This window comes from Stegostoma tigrinum, chromosome 11, assembly GCF_030684315.1.
Source record: "Stegostoma tigrinum isolate sSteTig4 chromosome 11, sSteTig4.hap1, whole genome shotgun sequence".
Classification (NCBI taxonomy): Eukaryota; Metazoa; Chordata; class Chondrichthyes; order Orectolobiformes; family Stegostomatidae; genus Stegostoma; species Stegostoma tigrinum.
The window spans coordinates 60,954,391-60,968,398 of record NC_081364.1 but is presented as its reverse complement, the minus strand read 5'-3'; the positions used below and the strand labels follow the sequence as shown (position 1 = coordinate 60,968,398).

The following is a 14,008-nucleotide window of genomic DNA, read 5'->3' as shown; positions in this document are numbered from 1 at the left end:
ATTGAATTGGCCTAGAGCAGAGTCATTCTGAGTGTAAGCTCAATTTAACTAAATGAGGAAGTAACCATTGAGGCTGTTTTTTCCTTTGTACTGTTTCTCACTTACCTTAACTCAGGAAAGAAGTTGGAAAACTGCATAGGTTAGGAGAAGGTTCAGGAGGGGCATTATCAATGTAATTTAGAGAAAAAGAACACACATCAAGAGAACGGATTTCACTACCTCAGGGTCTCCAAAACGAACATTACTGCTAATGAAATGTTTTTTGAGGTCTCGCTGTCGTAAGGGAGGAAAAACTCCCACAAATTGCAGTGCGATTCACGACCAGATCATGTTTTAAATGCTGAGAGTGCTGATGGGACTGTACTTAACAGTTTTTTTTAAAATTCCGTTTCAAAATCTACGTAGTGCAGATTTGAAGGTGCCCCAACAAACACAATTCATAATGTCAGGGTCTGGGCCCGAAACGTCAGCCTTCCTGCTCCTCTGAGGCTGCTTGGCCTGCTGTGTTCATCCAGCTCTACACCTTGTTAACTCACATTTATATAGGGCCTTTCTTAACTCATTCTGTCCCAACGTACTTTTTAGCCAACTTGTGATGGGGAAACACTGTTGTAGTATAGGAAACGTGGCAGCCAATTTGTGCATAGCAAGGCCCCACAAATAGCAAAGTGACCATGGCCATGGATAATTTTTTTTATTCCAATGTTGACTGAAGGATAAATATTAACCAGTAATAACTCTCCCTGGAGGAACTTCCTACTTCTCTTCCTAGGGATCTGTTACAGTCACCTAAAGAAAAGGTTTCTTTAAGGTCTTATCTGAAAGATAGGCCCTCAACATTTCAGTACCCCCTCAGTTCTGTACTCGACTCGCACCAAGATTATTGTGCCCATGTTCTTAATTGGGACATAAACTCAGAAACATGGGACTGATACATGGAGTACTTCCAACTGAGCCACACGCCTATGTACATAACAGTGAGCAGTGTCAGTAAATTTAACACACTCTGGAATATAGCCTGTATAGCATAGGGCACTTGCAATTCTGAACATGCTAAAATGGTTTGCAATGATCTTTACTGATCTGCATATTTCTCAACTTCTGAGTTTTCTCTTTTCTGAGAGTCACAGCAGATGTTCACCTGCACATCTGCCAATGTAGTATACTGTATCCACTGTACCCAGTGTGGCTTCCTCTACATTAGGGAAACCAAGTGGAGGCTTGGGGACCGCTTTGCAGAACACCTCCACTCGGTTCGCAATAAACAATTGCACCTCCCAGTCACGAACCATTTTAACTCCTCCTCCCATTCCTCAGATGACACGTCCATCACGGGCCTCCTGCAGTGCCACAATGATGCCACCCGAAGGTTGCAGGAACAGCAAATCATATTCCGCTTGGGAACCTGCAGCCCAATGGTATCAATGTGGACTTCACAAGCTTCAAAATCTCCCCCTCCCCCACTGCATCCCAAAACCAGCCCAGCTAGTCCCCACCTGCCTAACCTGTTCTTCCTCTCACCTATCCCTTCCTCCCACCTCAAGCTGCACCTCAATTTCCCACCTAACAACCTCATCCCGCCTCCTTGACCTGTCCGTCCTCCCCGGACTGACCTATCCCCTCCCCACCTCCCCACCTATACTCTCCTCTCTACCTATCTTCTCCTCTATCTTCGGTCCGCCTCCCCCTCTCTCCCTATTTATTTCAGAATCCTCTCCCCATCCCCCTCTCTGATGAAGGGTCTAGGCTCAAAACGTCAGCTTTTCTGCTCCTGAGATGCTGCTTGGCCTGCTGTGTTCATCCAGCTCCACACTTTATTATCTATGCTGTAATTCTTTCACTGTTTACACCCACATCTATCCTTCTCACACGTTTTGTCTTCATGTCCAGGACACCTAACTTCCCTGGTGGCTGGAGGCTCATTGATTATTTGCACACTCAAGAGGACTGGAGTCACAATTGGCAGGACATTGAAGAAGGCGTTTGGTGCACTTGCCTTTATTGGTCATTGCAATGAGTTGGGATATCATGATGTGGCTGTACAGGACGTTGGTTAGGCCGCTTGTGGAATGTAGCATGCGATTCTGGTCTCACTGCTATAGGAAGAATGTTGTCAAGCTTGAAAGGGTTCAGAAAATTGCTAGAAGAACATTGCCAGGGTTGGGAGAGTGTGTGCTATAGTGGCCATTTTCCCTGGAGTGACAGAGACTGAGGGCTGATCTTATAGAGGTTTATTAAATCATGAGGGGCATGGAAAGGGTAAATAGACAAGGTCTTTTCCCTGGGATGGGGGAGTCCAAAACTAGAGGACATAGGTTTAAGGAGAGAGGGGAATGATTTAAAAGGGACCTAAGGGACAACTTTTCCACATAGAGTGTGGTGCATGTGTGGAATGAGCTGCACAGGAGATGGTGGAGGCTGGTACAATTTTAACCTTTCCAAGTCATCTGGATGGGTATATGAATAGGAAGGGTTTAGAAGGTAATAGACCAAATGCTGGCATATGGGCCTAGATTAATTTAGGATATCTGGTTGGCATCCACAAGTCAGACGGAAGGGCCTGTTTTCATGCTATACATCTCTATGGCTCTATGGCTAAATCAGGCTCCCTCATTGGCTCGATGAGCCTCCCAGTCGGCAAGTCACCACCAGCTCTTGTGTTCCATTGCCAGGTGGTTCTGAGCTAACTGCTGCCAAATAGGGAGGTTGAGAGAGAACCATAGCTGCACAGTCGAGGGTGGGAACGTGAGCCTACAGCCACATTCCAAATTGTTGCTTGGCAAATCTTGGCAAATCCTGCTGTCAAATCCATGCCGATGGATGGAGGTTGATTGCAGGACTGGGCTGATGTTTTCAAATACTTTTCTGACCCTGGCTTCTCCAGTGTTTACTTGCGAAAGGGCACGGGAGGGCACATGCACCCTGTACAAGCATCCTTCATTAACCAGGAAAATTCTAAAGTTGGGGGTAGCAGGAAGGGGATATCATCAAGGAAATATAGTTGGAAAGATGAAGGGTGTACAAGGGAAAGGGTCATTGGTGTCATGTTCAGCACAACATGGTGGGCCAGAGGGCCAGTTCCCATTCTCTCCTGTTCTGCGTCCTATATTCTACATGATAATGCATGAGTGAAGTATGAAACATTCAGGTCCAGCATCTTGAGAGAGATACCGGAGGCTGGGGGCGATCAAGGAGGGCAACAGGATCTTGTCACGCTTGGAGCCTGCCTTCGCCTTCCAGGGCTGAACCTCAGTGCGAAGTCACACATCAGGCTTTCCAAGGAGCTGGGAGTCAGTATTGAGGACTCTATTTGCTGCTTTGCCAATTTGTTGAACATGTTGGGGGTGGTTTGACACAATGGAGTGCCTTGCTGGGAGCTCCGCACAGAGAGAGGTTAAGAGCTAACCAGGTGGCTGGGACACTGGAGTCACCAGATTCGGTACCAATGACTAGTTGACACTGCTGTGCCAGTTGCACATCATAGCACAGTTTTACGCTCTTTGAAGAGATGCCCAAATATGCTTGGCGATCTGGTGAAACCGTGAAGTTAATATGTTGCTTAATGCAGCCGGGAGCAAAGCCCGCTCTCCCTCTTTGTCAGATCAAACACATGCAGCAATTTACAAGCAGATACCTACCGGTGTGCTACACTGCCCTTTTTAATATCAGAGATAATCAGTGGATCCCCAGGTTTCCGGCTCACAGCTGCTGAATGGAAAAATACATTGCATGAATCAATCAAGCCAAAGGAGCTTCTTACATACACTGAATAACTGCACACTCTGCATAGAAATCCCCCAGCCAGGATGACCAGTTAATCCCAGTTTCCAGAAATGCTGGGGAGCAGGCGTCTCCTGGCCCAGGCCTTTGAGAAACACCATGGAATCTTTCACATCCACCAGTCCAGCCCGCAGGAGCTCCTTTTGGAAAGATCTCCCATAGAATTTGTACCACGGACAGCGCAGGATACCCTCAGACATCATCAGGCAGCAAGCCATGGTAACTGGCATGAAAACTCGACCAGTCAATTTCAACGCAGCAAGAGCGGGTCAGCGTGTGGACAACATGCTCCAATGGGCCAGGGGGTCAGAGTGCGAAAGCGCTTCAGGAAAACGCAACACCTCATGGGGTTGGCGGGTAACCACTTTGTGACAAGTCTAACAAGAGGAAGTAAGAGGGCAAAGAGTAAAGGCAGCTGAAGTTTCTGAAGCTGTGCTGTGTGATCCATTAGCTGTAAGGCCCCTGCTGGGAATGTCTTATTCATACAGAGGTGAGTGATTGTCAACAAAACAAAATCACTCATCTGTCACAATTTAGTACAGCACCTCATTATGTTGATATTGCATTGATCATTTCACGAGACGCCGAACAATACAGGACCCAACGAATTTCTAGGATCTCCAATGGCACAGCAGAAACACCTACAAGCTTCTACTAATGATGGGGAGGGGTTAAACTAATTTCTTTCTTTCTTGGGTCTAAGTTTGGATTTTTCATAGATTGGAGAGGCTGGGTGTGGTCGCCTTGAAGAAAAGAAGGCCGAGAGGAGATTTAACCGTGAGGTACAAGATCATGACAGGTCTGGATGAGGCAGATAGAGATACGCTGTTCCCAAGTGGGGAGAGATCAAGATCCAAGGGGGAAAATTTTAGCAACTGGAAGAAGAGGCAATATCAACATGACGAGAAATGCTTCTCCCCAGCAAGTGATGAGGATCTGGAATGTATAGCCAGCGAGTGCTAGATGCAAGTTCAATCAACGTACTCAGTAGAGAAATAAATCGTCTGAAAAGGAAGAATATGCAGGGTTCTAGGGCAAAGGTCAATTTGGATCCAAAGCAGTCAATGAGGCAGAAAATAAAACAACTTTCTTTGTGGGCAGAGTTTACTAACTGCTCAGTCTTGTAGCTCCTTCCATGTACAAATGTCACCTGTACCTCCTTTATAGATTTTCTTCATCAACTTGCTCAGGTATGTTATTTATCTGGAGCAGATAGGACTTGAATCCGGGCCTTCTGCCTCAGAGATAAGGGAACAATCACAATATCACAAACTTCACCCCCACCCACCCTGTGCCTCCAGTCCACTAATTACCCAATTAATCCCAATCATCTCTATAACAAACTGCTTTGTGAACAGAGAAGGCTGAGGTGTGGCACAAGGTGCATTTCTCCTTCAGAGAGATAGCACAGACACACAGATAGAGTTGCCCCATTCTGCAATGCAATCATTCTATGAGAAGTTGCAGTAGAGGATTGGAAGTGGACGGCTACAGCACTGTAGTAATTGGAGTGGTGAGAAAAGCAGGGTTTTGGGCACTGGCTGTGAAATTATACAGAACTGGCAATGGATTAAAGTGTGTGCATTGAGCCTAAGACTGAGCAGAATATCTTAAGTTTGTTATGGCCTGAGTCAGTCTGATTAAATATTTGACAAAAGCAATGAAACCAGTGGCCAGGAATTTCTTTGAAACTATTTCTGTTCCCTCTGTGTAAGTTGGCAGGCAAATCCCTGATTTTTCCTTTACAATTCCACAAATATTGAATGACATTACAACAGAGAAGCAGGATGAAGAAATCCCTAGTCTACGAGAAGAATTATGGTTATGGTCTTTCTGATGGCGAGCTGAAGTTTGGCTATTTAGCACCCTACACAAAGCATATGAGTTGAAATTTGTCATTAGCCTCCCAGGCCCAGCTCTTTGTCAGGGTATGACAGAATTGGAGGTCAAGAGGGAAATATTTGGGTAACTGTGGCTCCCCAGTAATTTCTATATTGAGATCCAAATACTGGAAGCAGATTTGGAAACGCAGGCATGCAGCGATGCAAAACCACCTGATCTCCAGGCTGCCACGATGGAGTCGGGTGAATCAGGTGAGGATTCAGGGTGTGCTCAGTAAGGAGAGAAAGGCTGATTCCAGAACGCTTCAAAGCCCTTTCTGAAGCTGCTGTAACGCGGGCAAATGCAGCAGGCAATTTGTGCATAGCAAGCTCCCACAAAACAACACCAGAACGAACAAACAGATGATCTGCTTCTGGGTTGAGGGATGAATGGCAGGCAGGTCTCGTGCATCAACCCGACAGTGCAGTCAGGGCCTGGATTTAACTTTTTTTTAAAAAAGACAGCAACTTGACAGCGCAGTATTGCCCGAGACAACTGAAAGAACCTTCGTGATATGATAAAGACACAGATTGATCCCTGAATCTACAAGAGTAGGGTCTTCTCGGCTCTCATGTGCCTGCACAATAAAGGTGAGGACCAGAATACTCACAGCTGATGGTAATGCCGAGCTCAACCCCTCTCTTCTTGGGGAGTTTCACGTGAAAAGTCCCACTGCTGGGAATAACCGATTCTGAGGAAGAGAAACAAGAACGGCAGAAGCTGTCAGGAGAGGTGACAGTGAAACCCTACGCAACGTGGAGCGTGCTTCACTTGCCTTAAGCAGTTTTCCATTGCCCTGGAACCAAATCACTCTGTGAGCAGGGAACACAAAATCGAAATGCTGCAGATGCTGGAAACGAAAAACCAAAATAAAACAAACAAAAAAACAGACAAAATGCTGGAAATACTCCAGCAGGTCTGGGCAGCATCTACAGAGAGAAAGAGAGGGTCCACCTTCAGACATTTGACCTGAAACTTTGTTTATCCCCAGACTGGTGCTGCCTGAACTGTTGAGCAGTTTCTGTGAATATTCAAAATGATTGAGCTGCACTTGCGTGCCCATTTCTTTAATGTAGTGTCTTTACAGCAACTGGCAAACTCCTTCTCTGAGGCTGTGTCGCAGAAGACGGTCATCCAGTGGTGAAAATGTTCCTCCACTGGGATGCGTGGCAGTGGGTTTCTACTGTGTAATTTCTTGTGCATCCAGCAGATGGAGCCAGCAACGCTGAGGGAAATCCAAGCATCTCACAGTTGAGAGAGCCATTCAGCCTACTTGGCCTGTATCAGCTCCTTAAAAGAGCTGTTCAGTTCATCCCACATGCATACCCCACCCCAGCCCCCAATGTTTCCCCAAAGCCCTGCAAATTTATTCTTTTCAAGTGTTTTGTGGTTCCCTTCAAATTAAACCAATCTCCTTCTACCACCCTGCCCAGCAATGCATTTGGAACTCACAGTGGGAACATATTTCTCCTCCTCGCTGCCCCCTTCAGGTTCATTTGCTAATTTTATTCCGGTCTCTTCGCCTCGGATGTCCCTCCCCTCGGTGCAAACACTTCGGCAGTCCTTGCCCTGGTCTGCCCTTCACGTGACTCCAGACCCACAGCAAACACAGGTGTCTCTTCCCTCTGGTGAATTAGCAATGGGAAATAATTGCTGGCCTGGCTAGTGATGCCCCAATCCCCTGGACGAATAATAAACTCCCTTCTATAGGCGCCTAGCCCTTACTCTTGAGGTTCGCACACAGAGGATTGTCTCTTTGCTAAATTGTCAGACAGGCCGACCAGCTTCCCATACACCAGACGGCAGTACCCTTCAGCATTAGGGTTGGAGCCCACCAGAATCGTCTGTGAGTTTTCTGGTACTGCTGCGACCAAGCCAGGCCAGAAATTAAAACAAAGCACAGGGTCACTAAACTAGATGAGGTTTTGTTTACCATGTTCTTTGAACTGTTCTGTCAATTGGATGGAGCAACAGCAGAGATGGAAACTGAAGGCTGTTTGATTGGACGGAGTTATTGGAAGAAACAGGCCTGTCGGGAGATCTCCAGGGAGATGTCCAACCCACAGCTGATTACTGCCGAGTGCAGCAAATAAATGAAGACACAAAAGTTGCTATGGTGATGAAGGGTCTGGCGGATGTGACCCACTTCAACCAACTGCACTGGGCCTCCAAGCTCAGCTGCTGGAAGACTGGTTTCATACTTATCCCTAGACCTGCCTTCTCAGTAGACATGAGACATAGGAGGGAGAGTAATCTGTTGCCTGACAGTGAGGGGACTCACCTGCAATAATATGGGCAGCACAGTGGCTCAGTGGTTAGCACTGCTGCCTCTCAGGGCCAGGGACTAGATCACGTACGAGCGTTCTTACGTGCTGGGGCTCGGCTTCAGTGACGGTGATGTTTGGGACTGCTTTTGGCAGTCTCAGTCTGGAGGCACAACCTGAGAAAAACCATCCACCCTCGGGTGACTGTCAGTGTGGAGTTTGCATGTTCTCCCCGTGACTGCGTGGGTTTCCTCCCAAAGATGTGCAGATTAGGTGAATCGGCCATGGTGTACTGGGATATGCAGGCTAGGTGGATTAGTCATAGGAAATGCAGGATTACAGGAGAGCAGGGCATGTCTGGGCGGGGCTCTCTTCAGACTGTAAGTGTAGGCTTGATGGGCCAAATGGTCTGCTGCCACACTGTAGGTATTCTATCATTCTATGAACAGTGTCACTTGGCAATGCCTATACTTGGCCTCTCCCTATAGACTGTGGGCACATCAATATGTGTCTACCTAGTCTATCTGGCACGTTTATATACACAAGAGCCAAACCTCCATTCTTCTTGCAGAAGTGTGCAAGCTTGTAGCCTTTGTAGGGCTGTGCCAAGTTCACAGCCTGAACAAGCAACAAGTCGTCACAGGGGCAGGAAATCTGTCTTTACCCTAAAATTTGCCATCCAGTGCTGATCATAAGCAATCCCACTGTTCTTATCCAAGATCTATCTCAATGAACCAAGGAGAGAAGGACAGCTCCTTTCAAAACCCTTTATGAGCCTCAAACAGGGCATAAAATATAAACTGAAAGGGCCCTGGGTCATTTGGGCTGAGCGGGGATGACTTGCAGGGCTCATGGCCTGGCACAATTCAAGGTATGGACAGCTTGCACCTAAAGGCATCAAACCTCGCATCCAGAGTAGATATAATTTTAATGCACTGCTTCCATATTGCCAGTCATAGTCTGTGACCATCTTTAGTAGTTGCTCTACCGTTCATGCCAGCTGCCCGTGGCCAGCCACGTGAGCAATCTGCCTGATGGGAATTCCGCTGAAAGATCTATCTTACATACTCCGCTTTGCCTCACACCATCCTCCCAGCTGCCACATACCTGCCACATCAAACTCTATCTCCAGGGTGACTTTGTTGGAGAGAGCCGCATCTCGTAACAGCTGGTTGGCCTCCTCTAGGGTCCCATCTTCAGTCGGCACGCCATTGATGGACAGCACTCGATCGCCCACCTGCACAAGTCCGCATCTGACCCCGGAAAAGTGCCAGTTGAAAATTGTTTGGGAAAAGCAAAGAGAAAGGAGACACGTTACTTGTGGCCAAGGAAACTACAGCCCTCCACTCAGCGCCCGAGCATTTTCTTGTCTTTTCCATAAATTTTGAAATGTATCTCTGCAGTAAATGAATAAACTTTTGATGAGTCAGTGAGCAAAAAACTTGCATTCGAATAGTGTCTTTCTTGACTTCAGGAACGACCTGTATTTCATTACAGCCAAACAAGCACTTTTCAAGCCATATGGAATGAAGGGAACACAGGAGAATGAATAGTAAGATCCCACAGACAGTGTTGAAATAAATGAACAGGTAATCTATTTTATTTATTTTGTTGTTGAAAGATAAACCATAACCGCAGAAATCTCCAACTCTACTACATGTGCTGAAGTAGGAGCTTTCGTGTGCATCTCCTATTGCTCAAACTGACTGGCTAACCCACCTAAGGGAATATTTATGTTTCACTCGAGTTGCCGCAGCTAGGTAAAGGCCACTCCAAATAAGGGCAGCAGGATTCCTTCTGTAAGGAAACGGTGTGATTCCTGATCCCTTTTATTGCTGCCAGCTCTTTAGTTACAAATCAGTTTTAACGGAAACCAGGGCCTGAAACTGAAGTGGTGTCATTTGGACTCCTGCTTTCTGAATGCATAGTTCAGTACTCTAGCTTACTAAAGGAGGAAGAAAGACTTGCATTTATATAGCTTCTTTCATAATCCCAGACTGTGCCAAAGGGATTTATAATCTACTAAGTACTTGCTTCTCATGTATAGTCACTGCTGTATTGCAGAAAACATGCTAGCCAATCTGCAATGTGGTAATTACCAGGTACGCTCTCATAAGGTGTTATTAAAGGATAAAAAGTACTCAAGAACTTTGTTGCTCTTCTTTAAAGTCATGCTGTGCAAAATTCCCTCTAATTTTTCTTTGTATTGGCAACCTGTTTTTGTAGCATGGTGTGGTCCCTTTAAGATTGCTGAACAGCCAATGAAGCCTCTCTCTGCACTGTGCCATCCATTCCACATTGCTGCAAGGTTGGACACCATTGCAATTCGCAGGTATGTTACTGCTATGGATTCTTTTAAGCACTAGGATTGGGAGCAGAAGTAGGCATTTTCCCCTTGAACCTGCTCCATCATTCGTTAATTTAATGTCCCAGTATCTACGGCTTTCTGGGGGAAGAGAATGTCACAGATCAACAGTGCTGAGGGAAAAAAGAAAGAGAGTTCTCCTCAACCTTTAGTGGGACTCCCCTAATTGCGGCCCTTTGTTGTAACCTCTCCCAAAAGGGGAAACATCCTCTCAGTCCTGTAAAGTCACCTCAGGACCATAGCGGGTTCATTCTCTTTTAAACTCAACTGGGTATAAGCCCAACCTGCTCAACATATGCTAACTCCCTTCAACTCACCAAACAGTCGAGTGAATCTTCTTTCAACTGCTTCGAATGCAGTTGTATCCGTTCTTAAGCAAGAGACAAAAACTACACACCATGTTCCTGATGTGCTCTCACCACTTCCAGCTGCAGCACCACTTCCCGATATTTAAATTTGATTCCCTTGCAATAGACATCAACATTCCCTTCGCCTCTCACATCACCTGCCCTGCCTGCATGCTAACCTTTTGTGACTCGTGGACCCAACGTTTCTGTACTCAGACTTCTGCAATCTCTTCCTCCATCTAATTCCTGCTCTTCTAAACTGCTCACTAAAAAGTGGACAAATTCACATTTTCCCCCATTATAATCCTACATTTTCCCCAATGCTTAATCTATCGTGATTCCTCTGCAGACTTTCTAGGTCCACTGAGCAATTTACTTTCCCAACTCTCTTGGTGTCGTCTGCAAATTTAGCAACCATGCATTCAATCCCTTCATCCACATCATTGGCATAGATTGTAAACAGTCCAGGTGCCAACACTGACCCCTGTGGCACTCCATTGGTTACATCTCGCCAATACACCAATTATCTCTACTCCTCCCTTTCTGTTACCTGCTGCTAGCATAAAATCTTCCTTTGTGTAGCAGCCTTTGTTGTGGCATCTTATTGAATATCTTTTGGAAGGCCAAGTAAACACCATCCCAAGATTCACCTTTGTCCACCTTGCTCAATACTCACTTTAAGAAAACAGTTAATTAGTTAAATATGACTGCCATTTTAGAAACACAAGCTAATTCTGCCTGATAGAGTTTTTCAAATGTCCACTACTATCTTCTTAATAATAAATTCTTGTACTTTCTATCTTTCCCACAATCTTGATGTGAAGTTTCCCATTTCCCAATCCAATGGAGCCTTCTCCAAACCTGGGGAATTTGAAGTTTACAACTAATTCATTCACCATCTCTGTCGACCTTGGGATGCAGGTCATCAGCACCAAGGAACTTATCAAGCTTTTAGAACCCATAATTTTCCCAGGATCTCTGACTGTTTTAGGTTCTTCCCTTTCTTTCGCTTCCTAGTTTTCCAAAACTTTCAGAATGAGTTTTGTCTCTTCCACAGAGAAGACAGGCTCAATATCTGCACAATGCTGTCATCCTTTCCTTCGTTAACTCCACACTCTCACTCTATACGGTCAATGCTCACTTTAGGTGAATACTTGCGGAAAATCTCTCTCTCCGGTTTTGTGTTTTCAACTATCATTCTCTAATTTCTCCCTCCCTATTATTGTTTTATTTATGCGTTGCCGGATTCTGAAATTGGCCCAATCTTCTGCTATACCATTAGATTTTGCACTTTTTCATCTTGTAACTTGACACAACCCTTAACTTTCAGAATTAGTCAGTGATCGAGCTTACATCTCACAGAGACTTCCTTCCCTGCAGCCTCCTGAGATGCAGTCCTTGTTTGAAAGGCTCCTCTGAGAGATGGCATCTTCACCCTTGCAGCATTCCCTCAGTGCTGCACTGGGAGTAGTCGGCTGGGTACTATGTGCGAATCCCAGGAGAACGTCCAATTAAATAACCTGACCAATGAGCACTCCCACGCTGAAACAACATGCAGTCAGATTTCTAAATGCAGATTACAAGAGTTGATCCTCCTACTGCGGTGTGGCATCAAGTCTGTGATCTCTTGTTTGGGATTTCAATCGGCTGTTATTTGGAATGAATGATTGGAAATAATTTGAATGTGTCATGTAGCTGCAAATGGATTCAAACTGCTGATCCTACACGGTCTTTTCAATGCCAGGTAGTAATTTTACTCAACCAGCAAAGGAATCGTAATGGAAACTATAAATATAGGCAGCTAATCATAATAATTATCACATCTAACTAATTACTGAGCAAATTGGTGTACCCTATTTACTCACCAGCATTTCACTTTCACAGAATTTCCCTGTCATTGAGTTGGCAACCAAGGTGTGAACAGCACCTGTGAAACTCATGAACATTCTGCCACATCAGCACCTTATCACACTGGTTTCTTACTGTGTGTCCCAATCCCTCTCCAGCCTTCCCATCTCTAAATCCTCCTCCAGCCCTACCACTCTCAGAGATGTCTGCACTCTTCCAGTTCCAGCCTTTAGAGCATCCCTGGTTCGACTGCCCCACTATTCATAGCCATGCCTTCATTTCCTGCAATTCTCTTCTGAAATGTCCTTGCCTCTCCAGCTTGCTTCCTTTAAGGTGCCCCTTAAAACCTACCTTTACCACCCAGTTTCTGGGCACCTGTCCTCATAGCTCCTTGCTTGGGTAGGTGTCCAATTCTAACATGGAATATCTCTCTTTGGAAGGTTTTGCCGTGTTAAAAGGTGCTTAAAGAAATACAAGTTGCTGTCCTGGAGCTTTATGTTCTCATCAGCATTTGCCACACAACAACATCACAGGGGTGAGTCCTAACCTTTCAGCAGGACTGTCTGGATCTATAAACCGTATGAGTGGTGGAGACGAGAGGGGTTCGGTGGCAAAGATTCCTCCCTGAAGTTGCAATCCAAATCCATTCAGCGGATCCCCCTTCAGAAAGATTTCCGTTGTCTCTGTGTGGACGATTTGCCCTCCTGGGCCTATTGTGCTCGAGGTCAGTGACACTAGAGGGTAGAGAAAGTAGCACTGAACGTTAGTCAGTCTTGTGGTTTTGGTACAACAATCACTACAGTTCTTCAGCATTGTCCAGGAGCCCGACTGATGCCTTGTGTCAAGGACTGAGCAAAGAGAGCCCAAGACCCTTTCTCAACCAGCCCACCACTAAGCCCCTCACCTACTTAATTCCCAACTTTTTTTTTGTTAAGATTTGTCTTTCTTCCTGCTTTGTTCTATCATTAGCCCCGATCTAGCAGCCTGGGAACTGAAGCCCAGTCACACATCTGCTGAATGCCATTGATAATGCACAGATGAGGTCCCAGTGATCCCTGGCGTATCTAATTCGTATCAGGCCACATTTGGAATTTGGGGGCAGTTTTGGACCCCATACCTAAGGAAGGATATGTCAGAATTGATGAGGGTCCAGAGGAGGTTTACATGAATGATCCTAGGGATGAAGGGGTGACATATGAGGAATGGTTGAGGACTCTGGGTCTGTACTAGATGGAGAAGAGTGTGGAGTTTCTTTAGCCAAAGGGTGGTTAATCTGTGGAACACGTTTTGGAGTACGGTCCCGACCGAAACGTCAACTTTCCTGCTCTTCTGATGCTCCTTAACCGCTAAAACTCATTCCCTCCCTCTCATCCAGCAAAAACTCGAAAGGAGTTCTTGATATGGTTGCTCTTTAAGGGAAAAAAAAAACAACGCTGATTAACTTTAATTCATTTTCTCCGTTGATTTAATTTCGTACTAATGATATTAATGGCTGGGAATAGTCAGTGAACATGGCAGTCAAA

General features: G+C 45.7%; 1 protein-coding gene across 3 annotated transcripts in view; it reads right to left on the bottom strand.

The window, feature by feature from the left end:
- Positions 1–14,008, bottom strand: part of grip2b (glutamate receptor interacting protein 2b) — a 538,749-nt gene that overhangs the window by 37,975 nt on the left and 486,766 nt on the right. For all 3 annotated transcript variants that reach the window (XM_059649483.1, XM_059649482.1, XM_059649484.1), the window contains exons 12-15: positions 13,033–13,219; positions 9,033–9,178; positions 6,272–6,352; positions 3,639–3,708 (exon numbers count right to left, since the gene is read on the bottom strand). In XM_059649483.1, coding sequence (XP_059505466.1) covers positions 3,639–3,708; positions 6,272–6,352; positions 9,033–9,178; positions 13,033–13,219 — 484 coding nt within the window. The remainder of the gene's footprint in view (positions 1–3,638; positions 3,709–6,271; positions 6,353–9,032; positions 9,179–13,032; positions 13,220–14,008) is intronic.